Raw genomic sequence first — 24733 nt, forward strand, 5'->3', positions numbered from 1 at the left:
GGTTTTATTTATATACCGCCCAATCACTGGGAATCCGAGCGGTTTACAATAGAGGGGATAACAGACAGTTCCCTGCCCACAGGCTTACAATCTAAAAGACACGACACAAAAGGAGAAGGGAATGGTGAGGGGGGGAGGGAATCAGGTCCAGCATTCTTCTCTCCCTCTGAGGCCTGGACTATGAAGCCTAACACAGAACAGGAGAACTGTCAGTCATGGGTTATCCCTGTTGCTCTGCTTAGAGCATCTGTAAGGATATTTGTATCAATAATAATAATAATAATAATAATATATTTCTTACTCTTCTCTCCTTATGGATTGAGGCAGGGAATAACAACAGACCAACAAATATACAACATCAATGAAAAACACAACATCAGTTAAAAATACACATCAATTTAAAAGAACAAACAAGACACATGTGTATTAAAAAAAATACACATTTAAAATTTACATTTAAAAATCCTTTGGATAGGCCTGCTGCATGAATAGTTACAGGAAGAACCTGACATCTGATGCAACAATGCCATATATGAACAGTTAGATTCAAAAGAATTCTCAAATTTCTTCCTCCCTGCTTGTTCAGGAAGAGTACTGCAGTAGTACCTTAGGTAACAATTTCTACCACGTTGCCACATAAGATTGGCTTGAAGTATCTGAGAGCTTTCTAAATTAGTTAAAAGCTCAAAAACACTAATGTGAGATTGATTCTTAGGGGTGGTCTGTACTGGGCAAATAAAGTGGCTTCTAACTGCTTTGAAGCCGTGGCTGTTTAGACAAAGCACAAGGCAAAGCTGGGTGGAAAGTGAAATAAAGATGTGCTCCCGGGCTAAAAACGGAAGCAAAAGGAAGTTGGGCTACTCCAACTCAAGGCAGAAAACATGTATCACTGCACCAGCATACAAACTAAACTGCCCAGCGCCAGTATGGGACTGTGGCAAACCAAAAACATGATTGCTAATGATGCAATTGAAACATACACAAAACAAACAGCAATAAGTGGGCATGATGTGAAGGGGGCATGTATGAGGGGTCTACATGATTATGCCTTGCCAATGTATCACTGAGTACATCAACATACTGCAACAGTGTAGCCAATCATACACACGAGTGTCCAATGTAATGGCATCTGAGTGGCAAGAGGGAAGTAATCGGAGGTTGCCAGTTATGTTTTTGTGTGATGGTGTGCATGCATGGTGGGGAGGTGAGTCCCTAAAAAATAATTGCACAGCACAACTTGATGTTGTGTGGTGTGGACAGGCTGTGAGTGTTCGGCCCCGTATTGTGAGCTGGCCATGCAGACAGCAGGGTTTCCACTGACTTTCAGAAAACCCAGGACCAAGTCTCTTTTTGCTGCTCATCTGCTCTGGCCCTTTGAATTATAAAATTATAGAATTGGAAGAGACCACAAGGGCCACACAGTCCAACCTCCTTCCAAGCAGGAATACACAATCAAAGCAAAGCACTGTGCTCAAACTGCCAGATGCTTGCAGTGGGTTCCCCATTCTTTTTGTGATGCATCTGTTAGGAAGGTAAGGGGAAGTTGTGGCTGCTTGAATGAAATGTCTTCAAGAAGATTTCAAGGAGAGGTCCATCATCCTAAATCCTTGTAAAGTTCTCCTGAAATATGAAACTATTGTCCTTGTGAGTCCACTTCTGGACAGAAAACTGGAAGGCATATCTGAAGTGAAGGTGAGCAAGTGGCACTGTTGAAATAATACCTACCATTAGACTAAGCAACTTTTGAATTCATGTAGTCCCCCCCCCCCCCCCCCCCTGGGAGAAGGGATTCAAGTAATATGGCAGATTCATATTGTAAGAAAGAGTGGACTCACTTATCTTTGGTGACCAGGCACCAAATGCATATATAAAGAACTAGGGCAACCAACATGGTCCTGGGCTGGAAGGCTAATGGAGCAGATGTCCACGAGGAGTCAAAGGTGCTGTTTTGAGGAAGAGGAGAATTTCTCAGTGCTTCTGAGGTGGAGATGAGGCAGGAAGAGGTTACCTTGTGGAAATCTGGCACCTAAAATTGGAAAACTGATGTCTCCAGTATGACTTTTGGCTGGTTGGGACTGAATTTACAAACAGAAGTGTTTTTTTTTTTTTACAGTGACACAGGCCTTGTGTAAATAATTAAGGCATCGTCTATCTTGTTGAAGAGATCTTGCCCATCAAATGATAATGCCTCTGTATACAATCTAGTGTCTGTTAAAACAGCTGTGGAGTGTAACCAAGCATGATGAAGAATGATAACAGTAGCTGCCATAACCTTGGATAATCAGTTGGCTATGTGTTGTTCTGTGTATTTGATTTGCATGTACTTGTGCTCCTCTAATTGAAAGAGGTTGGTCATGTTTCTTTGATTCTACAGGAGGGACTGAAGCAGGGGTCACTTCTTCTCCCACAAAAGCTGCTGATATGCAACCATTACTCTCATGGCTGAGGCAGCTGAAGGTAAAGTTTTCTGTCCATTAAATCTAATTTCTTCCCTTACTTGTTAGGAAGGGTGGAATGTGATGATCTTTCTCTGTCGGTCTGCAGTGCCTTGACAGTAACAGAAGTAGAGTGCTGAAAAAGAAATCTAGCTCCTTCTTCCTATATATGACAGAGATTTTCAATTCTTTGTGCAGCTGGTGGCATCAAAGGCTTGTTCTAGGATTATTTGATGAGTTTAGAAAATGCAAGGAGTAGAGGTGACATGATTAGTGTCACCAGCTTAGACTGAACTTTTTGGAAGACCAGGTCAGGATAAGGATCACTTCACCCTCAATCCAAAGAGCTTGAGCCAGACATAAAATATGCTCTGGATGTTTTCTGAAGGTAATGGTGGAGTTGTGTCATCCACATCCACAACCTCTTCAGCAAAATAAAGTATGTGGAAATGATAAGTCAGATGATGAAGAGAATAATTCATAATACATACCACTCTGGAGAATAGTCAGTATAGTGCCAACTTTGCTTGTCCTAACATAGCTGTAGACACCTAACAATTTGGGAGTGGACAAATTGTGGCCCTTTAGATACTTTTGGACAGCAACTCCCATAATCTTTTGGGTGGGGAACATGAGAGTTTATTTAAAGAGTATCTTCACATCTATGCCACCACCTATAGGGTATTTTCACATAATTTGGATAGGTGATATTGTACTTGTGCATTGTTTGGAATACTCTGATTAAACAGAACAAAATCTTACCATCAAAATGGTGACCAAACTAGAATTCATCCAGGAACTTAAATATCAATTTTAGAATAGTCCTCATTTATATTGAGGAAGATAGCGCCCTTTGTATTTGTTTATGGTAATATATGACACTCCACAACCTTAGTAAATATTCAAATTCCTCAGAGAGCAATGAAATACAAGCACAAGCTATGTGACATGTAGTGACTAACTGGACTCAAACTCAATCATGATTTAAATATCACTCTGCTCTACTAACAAATCTTTTATTTAAGGGTTTAAAGTTAAGAGATATGAATTTTTCTTTTTAAGGAAAGAAGAAAGGAAGGAAATTATAAATCTATATAGAAAAGCAGACAAGATAAACTGGAATGTCATCATTATATATATATATATATATATATATAGAGAGAGAGAGAGAGAGAGAGAGAGTCAGCGCTGAGGGTCCAACTGGAATGTCATCATTCCCTTGGAGCAGAGCTGGCAATTTCCAGAAGCTGAAGCGTGGCTCCAAAGTCCAATTGGGATGACAGCAACTGGATGTCTTCCAGGAACTGCAGCAATGCAGGAACCTCCAGGGACACACAGCAAACCGATGCTATAGCTTCTTCTGATAAACCACCAGAGAAACTAAGCCTCCCAAAATGCTCTTTATTCACAGTGCTATTATACAAAACTAGATCTCTAAAACTCCAAACCATACCAATCCAACTCCTTCTACAAACCCACAAGCTATCCCTTGCAACCCCTGGGTTTATATAGTCTCCAGAGACCATGTGGTCTCCCAAACCCAGTGAGTTCAGGTGTGTAGCCATGTCATGTGTCTCCTGTGCAATCCAGACACATGTTTCATCATTCATGGCTATGTGCACTTGGACACTGAAGTGTCCTTGAGCCAATGAGCTTCAGCTGTGCTGATCAGCCTTGCCACTCTGCTGAATGCTCATGGCCAAACACACACACATCAAGCATTTCCCTGTGTGCTGTGTTTTAACCCTTCAAATCCCTGACACACACACACACACACACACACACACACACACACACACACATCCTTTAAAACCATAGTGAACACATTCAAAGTATTTAGGTGCTTACGCTATTAGTGTTCAATCATTTTTACTGGTCACTACATGTGATCTTGGCTATATCATATCCCACTCTCACAAACCACCCTTTCTTTCTCAACATTTGTAAATCTATTCTGACCTTAACTTTGACATTAAGTAACTAGCTAGGTTCCCTGACCACTGTATACTGCTGATGTCTAAAGTCTGAGCTACCTCCTGGATTCTTGTCAGTAATTTAGTGTACTGCTTTTTTTTTTAAGAAGAAGAATATTAATACTACAAGAGTAACTTTGACTAACAGCCTTATCACATGGGAAAAGAAAGCTGAAACAGAGCATAGTGGCTTTCTCCATGCCTCTCTGCATGGCACTGTAGAAATGCCATTCTCTTTCCAAGGGAGATAGTTATAGAAGTGTGTCTTTTGCTATGCTGGAAAAATCCATTTGGCAAAAGGCAGACTTCTACAACTGTCTCCCTTGGGAAGGAGAACGGAAGTGCTATGACAGCATGCAGAGAGGCACGGAGAAAGCTGCTATTCTCCTGTTTAGGCTTTCTTTTCTCATGAAATAAGGTTCTTAATTACAATCACTATAGAATGTATTTGTTATATGTTACTCTGTGCATTAACATGATTCCATGAAGACAGAAAAAAAAAGATCGATCAGGAGACCAGGGTCTCAATCCAAATGCTAGTCTCAGCTAAAGCAGACTCACTGCATTAATAGTACTGATGCAAGTGCTACTTACCAAATTCCTTTTGATTCAACAAGTCTCCTTTAGCTATACTAACAATTGGATTTAGGTGAAAAGGCTGACTCTGAATGATACAGTTCATGGAATAGTCTCTCCCCTGTATCACCAAGTCCTTGTACATTCCCAGTTCACATCTAATGGTCACCTAAGGGATCAGAAAAACTGTCCATTTGAGCATAAAAATCCAAAATGGGACAAGAAAACTAGAATTTTGGTGGACAACCTTGTGTTTATATAAAGGTTTCTCTGCTTATGCAACACACATATGGATTCAAAGTCCTTTTTGCTATTACCAGGATTTTTTTTCATAAATTATTTCAAATTAAAGTTAAGCCAGGTAGATTAAAACATTATAATAATGCATTTTATTCTATTTCATAAAAACTAAACAGACCTTTTACAGAAGTATGTCAAAACCTGAGCAGGGTTGTTGATGATAGGGTGACTTGGAGGTCCCTTATTCATCACACTGCCATATGTCAAAGCCATCTTGAAGGCAGTTAACAATAACAATTTAAAAATGTAATTGTGACTGGTAATGGAATTTTGAATTGTACCAAAAACAAAGACTGACACATTTAAAGACAACTGAAAGCACATGTTGAAAATGCACTTCAATGAAACTGATTTATCTGTGAAACAAGCTTTGCAATAGAAGAGTAACTTGTTCATGTTCTCATTTGGTACTTGGTTAGGATAAACCAATGAGTCAATACAACTGATGGACTTACTCTGGACTGAGAGCAAACCAAGCTTACAAAAATGTTTCTAGAACAAGAGTATATTAAAGAAAGGAGCCAGTAGTAAAAGATGAAAAAGGTGAGGTTATTTGTAAGAAGATACTTACCAGATAGTCCTGGTCCTCTTTCTCTGCCTGCCTGCCTGCCTATCTGTCTATCTCCGTGTAACTCTATTAAAATTTCAGACATAACAGTGGAAAATCGTCAGAACAAACTGTTTAAATGTTTGTGAAATCGAAGGCTTTCATGGCCGGCATCCATAGTTTTTGGTGGGTGTTTCGGGTTATGTGGCCATGTTCTATAAGAGTTTATTCCTGACATTTCACCTGCATCTATGGCTGGCATCTTCAGACAATGCTGGCATGGAAGACAGTTGGGTATATACATATACACTGTGTGACTCTTTGTAAATGTTTCATTGTTTACTTCACATAAGACCCCAATTCTTCTTGCACAATAATTGCTTCTTCTTTCTCATCCTTCCTACTAACAGAATATTTGTGCCTGACTTTTGTATAGATCTTTATAATTTATTTATAATATGAAATTTTATTTCTAAATTATTTCAGTTCTAAAAAACAATATTTCATGGGAAAGTATTTTAAGGTCCGTGTAACCCCTATGAATATTGGTTTGACCCATTGGATGAGGAAATCCTACTGAAGGGGCTGTACTTGCTGGCTGAGTTTCAAAGATAGAGAAGAGCTGAAAGCCAGGGCTAAGAAGTAGTCAGTCCCTTTTCACTTTGGAAAAGATAGTAGTATTTTCACTTCAATATTTCAGATGGAAGTAAAAAGGTAAAGTGTAATTTCTACCTTGTTGCCCTGGGTACCATACTGGGGGAGAGGTGAGATATGCATTTGAATAAATAAATAAATACATTTCTATTTTTTAATTTTTTATTTAGGGCTCCAAATCCTGCAGTACACCAAGCAGCACAGACAGAAGAGTCCTGCAGTCAAGTCCTGCATTTGCACTCATCAGATTCATGGAGCATTTGGGACAATGCATACATGTCACATACAATATATAATTTATCAATATCTATACTGACATATAAAGTGAAATTGTATTTGCAGTATTCAATTATACTTTGCACTACTGATCCCAGAAAAAGGTAGCTCTACAGAATACATAGCTTAACATTTTAAGAGATATACTAAAAGACTCCTACTTTCTCTTCTCCCTTTCCAACTAAGTTATTTTAAAAACATTTCTTCTTTAATCATTGAGATAGCATGTTCAAATTCAAGCAATGAGACAATTTTGTATATATCAACCACAAGTATATTTAAATAAAGGCTGCCTCAGTGCTCTATTTAAAAAGCCCTGCTGGAATCATATAATAAATTTACATAATGTATAGACTGATAAGGTTTAGCTTTGCCTGTCTTATGATACTGGAATGATCTATGGCAGTATGCCAGTGTCAGAATGTTGTTTGGCTATCTTGCATGAATGGCAAGTATATTTGTCATCAATGTCAACATTTGTGTTTAGTGACAGAAAGTATGTTTATGGAAGATTGAAACAGCAAATATATCTTCTTAATGAACTGATCATTTTCCACAGGAGTTAGAATGGAGGAATATTGCCCTGTTAATGTGGTTCTTTTCTAGACAATTTGGGGCCCATACAGACAGGCCAAAATAAAGCTGCTTTGGGTCACTTTGGAGGTATGCTGTTTCAATGATGCATGCATCCTAAGAAGGCAGAAGCTGCACCAAAGCTGTGCTCCAGTCCTTAGGAGTAAGTAAGTCAATGTAAGCCAGCATGGCATAGTGGTTTGAGTGTTGGACTGTGGTCTGGAAACCATGGCTTGATTCCCCACTCTGCCATGAAACCCACCGGCAACCTTGGGCAAGTCACATACTCCCAGACTCAGGGGAAGGCAATGGCAAACCTCCTATGAACAAATTTTGCCATAAAAATCCCCAAAGTTAGGGTGGCCCTAAGTTGGAACCAACTTGAAGGTACACAACATACACAGACACACACACTCTTACTTCATTCCAAGCAGAATGTTTTTCTAAAATTCACTTAATTATAGTACCACTAGCTCTAATCCACAAAGTTACCTATGCTCAAATCACCTTTAAAATCTGTTAGGCAAATTAATCATCAACATAGATTCAACAAATCTCAAAGATACTTCAGGATAAACAACATTCTCTGGATTGGGATCAAGAACACAGGATACACACACACACAAAATATAATTCGCAATATGTACAATATTGTGAATTATGAACAAGATTATCTTTCTACAGTTACAATGTATTTCACAAGTGCGAAGATTGAGAAGATATGACAAATGTTGTTAATCTCTTTGTAAATCTTGTTTGGAAGATAGTTATTGAACAAGCAGAATGCAGCTGCACATGCAACTGTGACCATGAATTCTGGAAAATGTTATGGAAAGTGGATTTGTTTTTGCTCATTAGAAATATCTGTACAGGACTGTTCCACTAAACTGCCATTTATTTATTAAACTAATGGACGCAGCGCAGTAATAACTGGCAGCATTAACAAAAAGAAAGCCAGTGGGGCACAGCAGTTTGAACGCTGGACTAGAGCCCTGAGAAACCAGGGTTCAAATTCCTTCTCTCCCTGTGTGACCCTGGGCAGGTCACACTCTCTCAATCTACAAGAAAGGCAAAGATAAACTTCCTCAGAATAAAACTAGCCAGGAAAAACCTATGAAAGTGTTGCCATAAAACAGAATTGACTTGAAGGCACACAACACATACAGAAACAGAAAGATCTCAATTAAAAATATTACATTACAAAATTATATTATATATATGCAAAATAGTTTATAATAAATCAACAAAAATATTAGTAAGAAAAATCCATTATACAGTTTAACTTACTTTGTTCCCTCTATGTTTATACATACACTTATACAATTGTATAAGAGAAACAGGTAAGTATTCACATTCACAGAATTATCCAATACAAAAATCTACATACATAATAATATGCTTTACATAAGTATTAAATGTTGAATAACATGAAACAAAAGCACATGGAAAGCTCAAGAACAAAATGAGAAAATTATCAGAGAGAGAGAGAGAGAGAGAGAGAGAGGGAAGAGTGGGAAATTCAAACTGAAATGCATGATGGGCAATTAAGGACCTATTTTGACAATTCTAAGTGGTCAAGTTTTTCCAAGTATGACACTGAAACCTTAACCTATCTATATAGGAGTGATAAATGAGGCATTTTGTGTCATTACAGTCCCATAAATCACTTTCTTTAACTGCTGATGGCTTTTATCAGATCTAACCTTTTCAAGCTTCTACTAGAGTGCTAACATTTTCAACTCTGACATATGTGCAGTTTACAAATTCTGCAGCTGATTAACTCTGGGCAGAAACTCACCATCATCACTGTCTTTATTCAAGTGGAGTTAGAACTTCAGGTCTCCAAAATATAAGCACTCTCACTATACAACCAAGAAGGAGAAGAAAAATCTTCAACCTGGAGGACTTACTATAGAAATGAAAACAAATTTGTGCTTTTTAAAAATCCTTGTGTGGCAACCATGGCCTGATCTGCCCCTATACATGTAGCAGGCCACACTCTTGGTCTGTTATTTTATGGTTAAGATGACGATGTTCTTGAGAGAACCGAACTGTCATGGACAGATCACTACCTGATAGGGTTTACCACCTCCCCCCATTAGAGCCTGCCAAACATTTGACATCTTAGAGGAGGCCCTGTTGCATGTCTCAACACCTCATAAAATTAGGTTGGTGGATACATGTAATAGGTTTTTTCTGCAGCAGAACCTCAACTGTAGAACTCCCTATCTAAGGGAGGTTAACCCCGTCTCTTTTAACCTTCCAGGGGGTAGCCAAAACAGTGCCGTTCACCGTGACATTCAATGTTTGAAACTGCTGGTTTATCAGTTTTAAAGGTAAAAAGGTAAAGGTTTTCTCTTTTGACATCAATGTCTAATTGGAACAGACTGTAGGGGGTGGTGCTTTAAATAAATGAATAAATAAGTTCAGCTTTTCTCTGAAGATGCCAGCCATAGATGCAGACGAAATGTCAGGAATAAACTTTTCTAGAACATGGTCACATAGCCCGAAAATCCCCCCCCCAAAAACTATGGATGCTGGCCATGAAAACCTTTGACTTCACAAGCTCTGTTTTGTGATCATGAACAAACTGTTAGCAACACTTTGCCTAAAGATATGAGGCCAGGGTTCAAAGTCTGATCTGTTTCAAATTTAACTTTACATCTAGAATTCAGTTATCAATATTTACACTTTTTTTAAAGAAACAGAAAGCAAATGCAATTGAATGGATTGTAACACAAAACATTTAAAGGTGTCTTATTAAATTATATCCCTTTTATTGTGTACATTCTAAAAATAGTGCGTTACAGTAGCAATAACTATAGTATTATCAACAGTAAAAATACAAAACCCAAAGCTGTGTATCTACCAATATAGGCAAATCATGTAAAAACTAATGACCTCTAAACCTGTATGAGAAACAACAAATTGTGCTGCAGTCCATATATACTGAGTAAAATATATAAAATTAAGTACAACATGAGGGATGGCTTATCTTAGGTACAATAAATCATTTATTTAAGGGGCTGAAATTTCAAATTTAAATACTATACTATTATGCCTCAGTCTGGAAACATTTTAGATGTGTATACATTTTCACAAACTGAAATCAACATACAGTACTCAAATGGAATACATCTAAAAATGTAACTGATATAGACACTGAAGCAACACTCAAGTTTAAGAAGATACTGTCTATAGTAATATTAGTCATACTGAAAAAATCATGATCTTGGTTGTGTGACCACTGGAAGCCTAGTACTTCAGATAGTATTAGTTTTGATAAGAACTAACTACACATCACACCTAAATAATGAAACATGAAGAGACAGGCTCAGACCACACAAATAGGAATGTCCATAGAGATCTTCCTGCGGCAGATTGCCATATATATATATATATATATATATATATATGAAACCTCAGAAAAATTGTGGGTGACAACTTTTTATCAGCATCACAGCTAGTATAGCCTTGTAATGTCACTGTCCAAGCCTGTGTACAACAACGTCTTTATTTTACTAATAATGTCACACATCAAAGAAACTATGCAGCTTCAATTCAGATGTAAATCTGGGAAGCCTATGAGTATTCATGACAAACGAATATTTATAATTTAAAACAAAAGCACATGACTTCTTGGTTTTTATATCAAACACCAGTGATGGATGAGGCTATGCTAACGAAAAACAATCCAGAGGGAATACCGATGTTTTACAATACCTACAAAAAGGAACACAAGTTTTTGTGTTCTGGACTCACTAGATAATCTAAATACTGATGTGTTCATAAATAAAATATAGAAATATATTACAATACTGCCATTTTAATGATACAGTGTATCAAGCAATTAAACAGTGAGATTTTTACATTTAATTTCTAAAAAACATTTCAGATTCATTGCACATAACTGCCGTATTAAAACATTTAAATACTACTTCTTATATACAACATATCTAGGCAGTGTACAAATATAATTTTTATAATAAAACATACAGTGCGTCCTCGCCTTACGCGGGGGATCCGTTCCAGATCCCGTCGCGTAAGGCGAATTCTGCTTATGCTCGTGCCCCATTGGAAACAATGGGGCTCGTGTGTGGTGGCGTGGCGGCGCGGGGCGCAAGCGACCATTCAATTGAATGGGATGCGCTGCCCCTTCCGCCCCGCGGCTTGAGCGCATATGCTCAAGTCCGCGTATGGCGCGCCCGCGTATGGCGCGAGCGCACTGTATTTTATTACTAAAACATGATGACCGATGCAATTAACAGCCATAAATGAACAATCAGAATATCAGGGGTCCTTAATCAGAAAATCCTCAGGTGAATTTTCAACATACACTAAGATCACAAGAGACACCTGTTTTATTTCTGGGAAGACAATGTTAAGGATGGTGGAGACCATCCTAGAGAAGGACCTCTTTCTAGTTGAGCCAGATGAACAACATTTGCAGGATGTGGCACAACCAGGAGGGCTTTTCTCATAGTGACTGCAATTACTGGAGGGCTATATGGAATACCAGATATCCCAGTTCCATGTTATTTAGTTCTTTCCAAGTTAATGCCAAAATGGTGAAGCTGCCTTAGGAGCAAATTGACAATTTTTTCACCAACTAAACTATATGGTAATGGTCAGATGCATTGTCTGACATTCTTGTTATTGAAATCTGCACTAGCGTAAGGACAGATTCACATAAAGCCCACCACAATAGTCAAGCTATGAAGCTGTAACACATGGTTTAACATGGCTACCTCATTTCTGGGAATTACTGTAACTACACACAGGCTGAAGTTGGTAACAAGTGTTCTTTGCCAGTGCAGCTACTGGGCATCCAGTGCTACTGATGGTTTAAGCTGGTGCTCCTCAGAGTGGTGGTCCATGGACTGGGGGAAAAAAATCACTCTAGCCAGGACAGAAAGAAACCATAGAAACATGGTACTGGAACACAGGGGAAAATTGCTGCTCCCCTACATCAGATAGCTTAAGATGCACTTTTTAAAGGAATGCCTCGATCAGTGGTAATCAAACTTTTAACCCTTGGGACCCCTCTTTACATCTACATGCTATCACTGCCCCCTAAATCACCACAGTATACGAATAAGTTTGTTTCTTTAGTAAGTGCATTTTCATTTACACAGTCATATTCATATTATAATATTTTGTAATGAAACAACATCACTCAAACAGAATGGTTCCAAATCGGCAAAGAGGCCAGACAAGGCTGTATCTGGTCACCCTACCTGTTCCACTTGTATGCATAACATATTGTAAGAAAAGCAGGCTTGGACACAGAAGAAGGAGGAGTGAAAACAGGAGGAAGGAATATTAACAATCTTAAGATATGCAGATGATACCACAGTACTAGCAGAAAACCTCACAGACCTAGAACAACTACTAAGGAAGATCAAAGAAGAAAGAGCAAAGGCAGGCTTAGTGTTGAACATAAAGAAAACAAAAATTAATGACCACAGAGAACTTACACAAATTCAAACTAGACAATGAAGAAATAGAAACAGAAAAAGAGTTCTCATATCTGGGATCAAATATTGATAGAAACGGGGACTGTAGCCAGGAAATCAGGAGACGATTAAGAATGGGGAAGGCAGCTATGAAAGAACTAGAAAAGATCCTAAAATGCAGATAAACAAATGAGTACAAAAGTTCGAATCATACAAGCCATTATATTTCCAGTTGCCATATATGGATATGAGAGCTGGACAGTTAAGAAAGAAGACAGGAAAAAATTAATTAATTTGAGATGTGGTGCTGGAGAAGAGTGTTGAGGATCCCATGGACAGCCAAAAAAAGACAAACAAAAGGGTACTAGAGCAGATCAAGCCAGAAATCTCCCTGGAAGCCAAGATGACAAAACTGAGGCTGACGTACTTTGGACACATCATGAAAAGAGAGGACTCATCAGAAAAAAAAACAATAATGCTAGGAAAGTTGGAGGGAAGTAGAAAGAGAGGAAGGCCCCATGCTAGATGGATGGACTCTATTAAAGAGATCATGAATATGAGTTTGCCAGAGATGGGCAGAGCAGTGGAGGACAGGGGGTCTTGGAAATGTCTCATCCATAGGGTCGCCATGTTTTGAGATCGACTCAAGGGCAGTTAACAACAACAACAACAAATCATAACAACAGGCCAGGTTACACACTTCCCTTGAAAACACCTCATAAGCTTATTTTGAGGGCCTTCACCCATTTTCTGCATGTCCTTTGGACATATTTGAACTTGTCATTGTTCTTCAGGAACTATGGTGCCCAGTATTTGACACAGTACTCCAGGTGAGGTCTGACTAAAGCAGATGATTATTTTCCTTGATCTGGACACTAATTCTGCTGATGCAGCCTATAATTGCATGGTCTTTTTGTTGTTGCTGGCCAGCCCATCACACTGCTGAATCATATAATAGCTTGTATGCCGCTTTGATTGTGGTAACAAAAAGCGGAATATAAATTAAAGTTTTATTTAGTTTTATTTCACTCAAGGAAAAGGGTAGGATACAAATAAAATAAAAAAAATCAGCTGCAACTCTGATTCTTTTCACACATACTCTTGTCAAACCAGTTGTCACCTACCCTCTATTGGTGCCACTTAATTTTTCTATCTAGATACGTAAACAACCTTATAATAACCTAGTCTGCCTAAAGAACCTTACACTTACACCTGTTCAAAATTCATTTGTAATTTACAATCCTGATTCTATGTTTTGACGTATTATATACTGTTCCTAGTTGGATGTCATCTCCAAATTTCATAAGCACACCCTTTCATTGCTTCATTCAAGTCATTTATTAAGATGTTGAACACTGGGCCCAAGACAGAACCTTGCATCACAGTACGTTACTTCTGTCTGTACTTGTCATTTCTGTTTTCTTAAGGACCTTTTAATGAGCCCTTTTTGGATTTTGCCCATCAACCAACTGCAAATCTACCCAACAATAGCATCGTCTAGCCCACCTTTTAATAATTTGTCTGCAAGAACAGTGCAGGAGATCCTATCAAAGGCCTTACGAAACAAAGATACTCAATATCCACAGCCTCCCACTTGTATACTAAGCTTACAACTCTACCAAAAAAAGGAGAGATAAGATTGGTCTTGCATGACATGTTTTTCAAAATCTCTGCTAGCTATTAGTAATTCCAGCAGTCTTTTCTAAGTGCTCAAAACCGATTAAGGATACCCTGGTTCTAGAACCTTTCATGGTATTGATGTCAAGCTGACTGTTTGGTGGCTGTTAAGATACTCTTTCCCCACTACTGTGTGAAGATGAGAACAATACTTGTCATTCTTCAGTGTGCAGTGCCCTTATGACTTACAAGAATTCTCAGGTATTATTCACAGAGGCTCTGAAATTATCTGCAAGTTCCTTTAGTACCTTTGGATGAAGTTTATTAGGTCCTATTATTATTATTATTCTTTATTTATTTAGAGCTGTAGATTTGCACAGCGCTGTCCTAGAAAGTGCTTTGGTTTCTAAACCACATCTGAAGTCAGATGTCCTCTAACAGTGCCTGAAGCTAAGCCACTGTCCTCAGTCTCTTCCCCCCTAAGGTGCAAGACCTTATGAATGTAGAAAAATCACAAATAACACTCCCCTATGAGAAAGCCAGTTGAAGGGACAGGTGGGCAGGGGAAGAGGAGCACGCACACATACATTCCCCCCCACTGCCTTCAAGTCCCTTTAACTGGCTACCTACCCCTTTCCCGGGCGGTCATCTACCTGGGAAGGGTGGCTTGGAGGGATACATCCATCCCTCCTCCCTTTTCTTGGGTGGATCAGTGCCTGTGGAAGGCAACCATCCAACCGGGAAAGGGGTGGGGTTGGTGCGTGCAGCCTTCCCGGTGTTTCCCTCCTGGGCTCTCCCCCCCAAGGAAAAAGCCCAGGAGGAGGTGTACACATGCACAACAGCCTGGACCTTGTGAATAATCAAAAATGTGAGTGTCAAAGCCACAAACGTGGAGGACCAAGTGTATTAACAACCAGGTGACAGATGTTCAGTATTTCTAGGTCCAGAATGGTTGTCTTCAGAAGCAGACACATGATTGGCTCTTTCAAAAAACAATAACAAAAGTAACAAGTAATTACTTCTTACTTGTTTATCCCTATGGACAGAGGTGGGGAACAACATATTAAAATACAGCAGATGGACACATAATACCAACTGAAACAAATAACATAGGTTAACAATACACAAAGTGGTCAGCACCATCTCATCATGGAAGGTGCATTCACCATGTTCTGGACTCACTGGGTCGATCAGCCTCCACCAACTACCTTTGATTAGACCACATAGAAAATACCCTGTCCATGTGAACAGGTCACAGAAATCTAAACTAGTTCTGCCCAACTGGTAGAGGATGGTCAGATTATCTGACAACTCACTTGAGTCTGTCTGAAATCTAGTATCCAAATCAATATAAATTTGAACAATGTTATGCTCAAAGTGTTCAGAAAACTTAATAAAGTGGATATGCACACATTTGAGAATCTCTGGGAACAGTAAATGAGAATGATGCTTTTGCTTTCTAAGTTATTTCCTAATTAAAGTGGCATTAGTTGCCTATAAACTGGAATTAGTTGTGTGTCACTCCTGGTCAAGGAAACTGATAAACTCCTGATCAACGAAGCAAAACGAGAAGTTCCCCAGATGTCTATAGCATTTTTTTTAAAAAAAATCTTTATTACGGCCAAAGACCAGCATCAATATAAAATATAACACAGAAAAATAAATAATACACATAAAAAGATTGCTTGGGATAAAAATCTGTCAACTAGAAATGTAAATAATTCATTTCCGTTACATTTAAGATAGCTTCATTTAAAATAAAATAAATAAAATAAAAATAAACCTTTATGGGTTTCTGCCCTTAAGACAGTGCTTCTCAAATAGTGGGGCGGGCCCCCCGGGGGGGGCGAGGCTCCGTAAAGGGGGGGGCGCGAGGCTCAGGATACAGTGTTATGCAGAGGTGTACTTATAACAATTTTATAGACAAATGATACTATTTACAGTCGCGCGGGGGGGGGGAATGTTTTCTTCTTCCTAGGGGGGGCATGACAGAAAATAATTGAGAAGCACTGCCTTAAGATAGAAATGTCTATAGCATGCTTGTTGGATAAATGGGAACATTCCAGCCTGTACAGTATCACTCAGTGCTGGTTTCAAGATTTTGGAGGCCCTGAGATAAATTTTCTTCTATTGCTCTCCCCCTTGGAAATCATATTTTACTCATGCTGTATTCAATTTTCTTAGCTACTCTGTGCGAAGTGGAAATGGTAGCATTTTTACGGCTGCTGGACAGAGTACTGTATTCTGGGATTTGTAATCCAAAACAATGTTTTTTTTAAGCTTTCAAAATTAGTATTTTAAAAAATTGACAAGGCCCTCAGTACAGAATAAGACGTCCCCCTGGCTGATGTAAACTGTATGAATAAGGCATGAAATAAGTATGCATGTTGTATAATTCAGTTATTTAGTGGAAGCAGCAGTCTGGTTTCAGATCTTAAAGAGTGCTAAAACCTGCATGGTGTGCATATGTTTCAAGTTGGACATTTTAAGACAGATTAATGCATGTTGAAAAAACATTTCAAAACATGATTGCATACACTTCTATGTCAGGTATAAGCACTGAGACCTTTCATCTACTGTGAAAGTAGAACTGTACAACACTATAGAGATTGGGACCTAGATATGTATGAAAGAATGCCCTTTCCATTAACCTGCCAAAGTGATGAGATTATTGACGGAGACTCTTCTCTAGGTGCCCTGATATCTAAGGTAGGGTGGCTGGCGGCTAAGGCAAGGGACTTCATTATCATGGCACTGTCAAATTCTCTGCCCAAAGCGACTTGGCCAGTGCCTAATTTGCTGCTTTTGGTGAAGTCAAAGACTGTTCTCCCATGTTCTTGAAATTCTGAGGATTATTCTAAAGCACTACTTTAATTATTGTTGTTATTGATCAGTTTTGTGTGTAGATGATTTTTTTTTAAAAAAAACCTTCCCCTTTCATTTGGCTAAAAGATGGTATATGAACATATATAATAAATGCATACCTATTGCATGAACAGGAAACGACCTTACTTCTACAAGGCAGGCTACCTCCCTGACCTACATCATGTTTCTCTTCTTGGTTGAGAACAGATTAATGTGCAGCCTCATCAAAACTAGCCTCATTACTAGAGTCATTTCCAGTGTCAAATAAATGATAAAAAAGAGCACAGTAACAAAGGAAGCACTTTCATTTTACTGAGTCAGACCACTGGTTCATCTGGCTCAGTATTATGTATATTCTCTGGCAATGGGTCTCCAGTTTTAGTCATGAATATTTCTGAGCCCAGGGACTGAACCTGGGAACTTTCCCTTGCAAATCCAATTGCTTTTATCCTTGTGAGAAACATAGATGCTGGGAGTAAATGTAAGCAGGGAGCATATGTACTAAGCACCACTGATACCATTCTCATATTTGGAACATCAGTACATGTTTCCTGTACTGGACATGATTTAGGCATGATTAGCTCCCATCATAGCTCCCAGATTGCAGATGGATAATTCAGAGGTCAAACACTTTCTAAGAAAGCGTTTACCTGATGCTTTCAGAGTAATTTCTGTGGATGGGTGTGTATTCATTGACTGTACAGATGTAAATATTTCCTTGCTTTTACAAGCAGGAATAGATAAATTCCCTCACTGTTCTCTCTACTGAGCAAGAATATGAATTTCTGCACAGTATGCAAGTGTTATTCACTTGATACATTTACCCAATTCTCCATTACTCATAATGTAGACTAGATTAAAACTATAAATGTATCTCAATTAACAAAATCTTTGACAAAGAAGTTCCTTTTTACAATGTCTTTTTACACCCACACATTTCCTTCCTCATTTTCTGTTGAGCCAAACTTTTTTTTAAAGCAGCATTAGCAATCGGAAAGTAACAAAGAAGGCCCAGAGAAATGCAGAATTTCAGTGTTGGGAGTGTGGGAGAAGTGTGCATCCAATAAACAATGCTATGAACCTTGCTACTACTGTAGCAAATCCTATGGTAGCTGTGTGTGTCTACCTACAACAGGCACGGTAAACAGCAGCTACTTCCAAAATCCTTCCTTGGCCTATGCGGAAAACTCCCAAGTGGTCATGAATGAACAACAAGACAGAGAGAAAATGGGAAAGTAGATAAGCTTGACTCATCAGGTACCCCCATCAAGTTTTTTTAAAAAAAACCTATAGATTTATAAGTTGGCCACAAAATTGGAAATCATAAGGAGAGTGAAGGCTGGTGAAAGAAAAGAAAATCCCTGGATGATGTTTGAAAGTTTTCAAGAGCCCGAACAGATGGGCAAGGATAGCATGGGTTCAGTTGCTGCTACCCATACCCCGGTACTTACCCAGTTTAGTCCTGGGCTCAGCACAGGGATGGGCGGGTTTTTACACGCTCATCCCCCCCCATTGACTCAGGACCAGCTTGTTGATCCTTACCTGTGATGTTCTGTGATCCATCTGAGAAGCTACCCAGCTGGGGGGCCAGGCACCTCATTTCTGCATCAGATGGAGTGACTGAGGGAGGGGGTCCTGCAATGGATTGCCAGGCATCACAGGTGAGGTGTGGGTGGGGCTATCTAAACAACTGGGTTTTGCCAGTTTCTTGGAAATGCCATGCAAAACAAGTACTACTTGACCCCACGGGTCAGAGTAGATCTGCATCTGGACTAGTGAGATTGAGCATGATCCTGCAATAGGTTTTTTAGCCTGCATCATCTATTATTATTATTATTAACCTTTATTTATGAAGTGCTGTAAATTTCTAAAGTAGAAGACTTGAGGCCAGGGAGAAGCCACGCCATTTGGCCTGTGTGGATGACCCCAAAGTGGTCTCTAGAGTTTTAAAATGGTTTTGTTTGCATAAGCAAGGCTTCCTTCATTGTTGCATTTTACCAGTGCAAATTGCTGGTTTTACATAAAGATTTTATTGAAATATGTTGAACTGCTTTCTCATAATACAGAAATCTATCCATATTCTTTCATTGTTATATCTGATACTGATGCTGCTTTCTGTTAAAGTAGTAATACAGAGGAATATATCCACTTTGGTAACCAATATGAATAATATAACCAAAAATTACCACAGAGTACAGAAAATATTTTATCTTATGACTCACAGACCAATATAAATTGGTCACTCATTTCTCTTCTTTATCTGATTTGCATATATTCTAACATTTTAAATAAAATTAATCTGATACTGTATTTACTTTTTTATATACAATTTCTTATAGAAATTGTACAAGAAGACACAATTTACAGAAGGTTTAATTCTCTAGATTTCCATTGGTTAATTTAGTAGAGGAATTTATATCATAAAATTCCTCCAGCACCTGGCCCCTTTTTGAAAAATTTACTGGATGTCTAATATATTTAATATTCAGTAGTATGTGAGAATAATTTTTATGCAACTCTGATAGTTAGAAAGATAGATAACTCAATTATTAGATCATCTATCAAAATATTCAGATGTATAAGAGGCTACTAAAAAGATTGATGACTGAGAAAGTCCACTGATTCTCCAGCCATCATATTCATGCATTTGGCTAGACAACATTTTTCGCTGCCTTCACAAGCAAGCTTCATTACCCATCACTCCATTGAAAAGAGTTTATTATGAGGCTGCCATCTTGGGAAGACTATTATTTAGATGATAAATGTTGGTGGGGGGGAGTGTGTCTAGCCTTTTTAAAAAGATGAGCTTTGTGACAGATAAAACAAACAGCATCTACATTTCTAATTAACTTAAATTTGGCAGATACAAATACAGGTCAGTAAAGCTATGGTATGCTGCTGGAATATCTTCTATCTGAATTTTACTGTTAATTTGTAAAATGTAAATTAACTAATTAGAAGAAAAGCAGTATCATTTGTGACAAACCACTTCTGCTTGTTCTTTGCTTATTGACATTTATGAGCAAGTGAATTTCCTTATTTTAATTTAGGATAATTACTCTTATTCATTTAATAAATTTGAAATTTTGCAAATTAAAACTTACATTTAGAAAACACAGAAAAATACTACAAAACATAGATTTAATACACAGCATATGCTTCTCAAATATTATTTTGTCTCAATTATTCTGCTTTAAATGGAATTTAGTGTAATTATTCATGGGAATTATAATTTTAAAATCTCAAAGAATGAAGCTATGGTTTTAAAGCAGAGACCTGCATTACAAACATACATTTAGGATGTCTTACAAAAATATTATTATATTTTGTCAATTACTAACTTATTCCTTCACACACATAGTCAAAGGCTTGCAATTTGATTAGAAAAGCATTTCCAAAATTACATGAGAGGAGGGGGAATGTAGCTAGGCCAGATTTGCAGAAAAGAAATCAATCTTTTAAAAATAAAAACTAAATGTTTTGATCCTATAGAGAAAACTGTTTTTACTATTCATATGTAGATAAAGGCCCAACAATAAGATGTACATTCAAAATGTCAGATGTAAATGTCAATTAAAAATTACAAGGAGTACTGAAAGGTAAGGTCTGAGGGGGTTGACATTCTTTGACATAGTGGAGTGTCTGTGACCAGGCCTTTGGCAAACATAGCAGGATCTATGCTGTCAGCTCTTATCGTACATAAGCCTAGATGCTTGTCTAATCTGAATGAGAAATACCAAGGAAATTGGAGCTGAAGCCTTGCGGTAATGTAGATAGAAGCTGAAAGCATTCTGTCTGTATTATGGGATAGCCTCTGATGCTGTGACAACATTTGAAGAATAAAAATATAAAAATATATAATTGAAGCCACAAAAATAGAATATTCTATTTACTTTTGGAAAGAAACAAACAGTATTTATAAATGATGGTCTAAATCTGACATACTGGTAAAATGCAACCTGGAAAATAATGTCCACAAAGTGATATTTATTGGCTAATACAATCTTCATGTGAATGTATTCCTGTTGTCTTATTCCCACAATTGAATCTGTACTGAAAGATGAAAGCTATCATAAACACAATAAACTTTTTGTGATATTTTGAAGCAGATACCACTATCCGATTCCAAATCTTGAAAACACTGTTTTAGACTAGCTATTTAGAAACAATGAATTGATTGCTAAATTATATGTTCCTGACATTAGTCCAAACCTTGGCAATCTTTAGACTTCTAACAAAAATGTAGCTATACTATTCATTTGGGAAACATTATCCATTAAAACCAATCTTATGCATATCTTGATTCAAATGAAAAATAAATTATTTACAAATATGCATTAAGCAAATAGCAGCCTTTCTATTCAGAAGCAGAAGTGACTTCTGTAGACTTTTAGGATAACTAACTTCATTTGAAAAATTCACTACATTTTATTTTTGTGTAGAGATTCAAAATGATTCACCACTCCAACAATGTTACTGTTCTCTGAATGAAAAAAAATTACAGTAATGCAAGACTATCAGTTCACCCAAGCCCATTTTCTGAAATAAGTTAACTAATGCTAGGATGGGAATGGGAGATGAGAGAGGCAGGAAGCATGCAGAATTTGTGAAATTTCATGAGCAATGGATGGTCTGGGCAATCCTAAATCCCTGTGTGTTGCAGTAAGGTCAAAACCTTTCAGTATTATACCAGTGTGTCAAAATATGTCAACAAACCATCATACTGCAGGAAGAAGAATGACCTTTCAGTTCTTTGTGTTTTGGCTGCCAATGAAGCTTTGGACACTGGGTATGCATGAACAGTTTTCCTAGATGCTTGACAAATGCAACCCCCAAGGTTTCTACTAAGCTTGTTTGTTAAGCCAATATGTTTCACCTTGCCAGTAAAACTTTTTAAACCCCTGAAATGCTACATATTGACATTATGCTAGAGAAAGGATGTCTTCCTTCCCTAAAATTTCCAAACAGTTGAACTTTACTGCAACAAATTAACTGATAACATTATTATGACAATACTCACCAGTTTAATAACTCATTTCTCGCATTGCTTTCTAAAAGTGTTAAAAGTAAATATCTGACATATAACAATGGAAATTAAATTTAAATATGGAATTTAAAATTTTCTTCCTGTGGCTCATATGAAATACTAGTAGGTCCTACTGACGTGTGCATATTGGATAATACTACAGCTCTAATTATTTAGCATATTTGGAGTGCAATTCCTATGTACATGTGCTCAAATATAAACACACACACACACACACAATTGGAGACTTCGGAAACAAGTCTCATTAAGCTTACACTAACTTATTAACAGACATATTTAGAAACATTTTATACATGCTTTTAGAAAAGAATCTGGGAGTGCTGATTAGCAGTTAGTGCTAGAAGAATTTTGAGTATTCCTATTAATAATGCTAGGGACTTTTCTCTTGTTTTGAGTATATGCAGAAAACTAAAGACATTTAGATTACAATTAAATAGGGAAAGACTACAGTAGATTCAAAGTTTGCTATTCATATTCAAAGAGTGTAGAAGAAATAATGTTCTCATTATGTGGAATTATCATTACTTGAATATCAATGTCAAAGAAGTCATTTTGTTAGTTCATTCTTCAAACGTTGCGAAGTTGCTTCTAATAATAACAGCATCAAGGTTCCTCTTGGGACTCAATAAAAATACAGTCTAAGAGACATTGCAGCCCAATTTGCAAACAATGGAAGAAGTAAACTTGAATACATCCTTACTGTAAGTCATTATTGACAGTGTGGTTACTAATTATTAATTAATCTGTCTCTTGACGATACCAATGTACTAATTAGTATATTATAACAGAATATGTAAGTGCAAGACTTTACTTTTGAATTCAGTCGTTTAATTACAAGAGAAACAGAATGAAGTATGCTAAATTAGATTTCCTTGGACCTTTAATATTTTACACACACACACATAGGCAGCACTCACTTATGAGCAAAATCAGCTAACTTTGTCGCAATAGAGGCCAGGCCATAGCACAGGTTCAATTTATCTTCATCTTCATCTTAAAAAAAAATCTCTAGATAACAGGACTAGGAATAAATCAGACCAGCAGCCAGCCAGAGTAGACAATAATGGGCTAGGAAGACCAATGGTCTGACTTGATAAAACAGACTTCATACAATTGCCTTCCTAGCACACCTCTGCAACTGAAACATTCAAAACTGATCAAGAATTAATCAAAATATTATGTTAAACATGATGAAAGCTTCAGACAAAGGTCTTCAAGAGGCTCAGATAGCAAATATAAAGAGCAGAAAAGGGCACCCCACCCACCAGTGTTCATCCTCTTATGATGGTCTTTCCTAATAATGGAACGAAACGGTGATTCACAGACACAGTACAGTAACACCTGCAAACTGTTGTCAAATAAACTTAAACAGTAAATGAAAAACTCTGAGCCAATACTTATTTCTTAAGATCAGCTTAGCCTTGCATACAAATCACCCCGAGCTCAAAGTAGAAATTACAAGGGAGCATTTAAATTCTTGGTGCTTGTAAGCAATTGATGTAGTGGATATATATTCATAGACCCTGGCAAACTAGACAAAGCTTGTTTTGAGGATCCTTAGCAGAACATGCATTCAGTTTTCAGTTCTGCTCTTTTCTATAAGTACCTCCCAAGTGAGATGTACGAAGGCAAGAAATTGCTCCTGGGGATGAAATATTATAAGGGGACAAAATGATGGATCGAATTTGGATTACAAAAATTTCAGAAGTACTTATGCTTCATTTCTCTAACAGAGGTACAACATTTTACAGGTGGGAAGAACAAGTGAGAATCACAAAAAGCCACTCTAAGAACTGTCATCACTGCCTTACTGGGATATATACTATGTGTACATAATGAAAAACACAGACGAGGATAATGTGGTTCCCATAACATGGTATTGTCTGGAATAACAGGTGGGTATCAAGGAGATGTTCATTTCCTTTCATCTCAACAGTTATATTCCACGTTTCCTTTATTTGGTAATCTAACAGAATACTAACTGTAGATGAGTTGCTTACAGTAACTAAATACAATAACTCAATAACTCAATAACTAAAGAAAAAGAATGAAAAATTACCTGTTCCAGTAACTCCAAAATTGGTCATGTAGGTAAGCTTGATGGCTGCATTCATCACCAAAAGAAGCTTTACTTTCAATCCAATGAATGATATGACCTTCTACAGCTAAAAGTTAAAAAAAAAAAAAGCTTTTAGATTAAAATGAATCAAGCACAAATGACTCCAGAAAATGATGTACAAATTAGGAATAGAAAGCATCCCTTTCAGACACATCTTTGCAGTAATGTCATCGTCATCAGCTAAGGCTAGCTCAAACTTTTATAATTCATTATTATCAACCTCTGTCATAGTCAACTTTCTTAAGCATTATTTACTCTTGAATTCATGATTCTGGAGTGTCTTTGCCAAACTACC

At 37.5% G+C, this 24733-nt stretch overlaps 1 protein-coding gene across 5 annotated transcripts in view; it reads right to left on the minus strand.

Moving 5' to 3' along the window:
- The window catches only part of CDIN1 (CDAN1 interacting nuclease 1), a 172736-nt gene that overhangs the window by 43186 nt on the left and 104817 nt on the right, over nt 1-24733 (minus strand). For all 5 annotated transcript variants that reach the window (XR_006101537.1, XR_006101536.1, XM_042446449.1 and 2 more), the window contains one exon: nt 24379-24484. Coding sequence is in view for 3 of the 5 variants with exons in the window: in XM_042446449.1 (XP_042302383.1) it covers nt 24379-24484 (106 nt within the window). In the remaining 2 variants the exon portion in view is untranslated. The remainder of the gene's footprint in view (nt 1-24378; nt 24485-24733) is intronic.

This window comes from Sceloporus undulatus, chromosome 1, assembly GCF_019175285.1.
Source record: "Sceloporus undulatus isolate JIND9_A2432 ecotype Alabama chromosome 1, SceUnd_v1.1, whole genome shotgun sequence".
Classification (NCBI taxonomy): Eukaryota; Metazoa; Chordata; class Lepidosauria; order Squamata; family Phrynosomatidae; genus Sceloporus; species Sceloporus undulatus.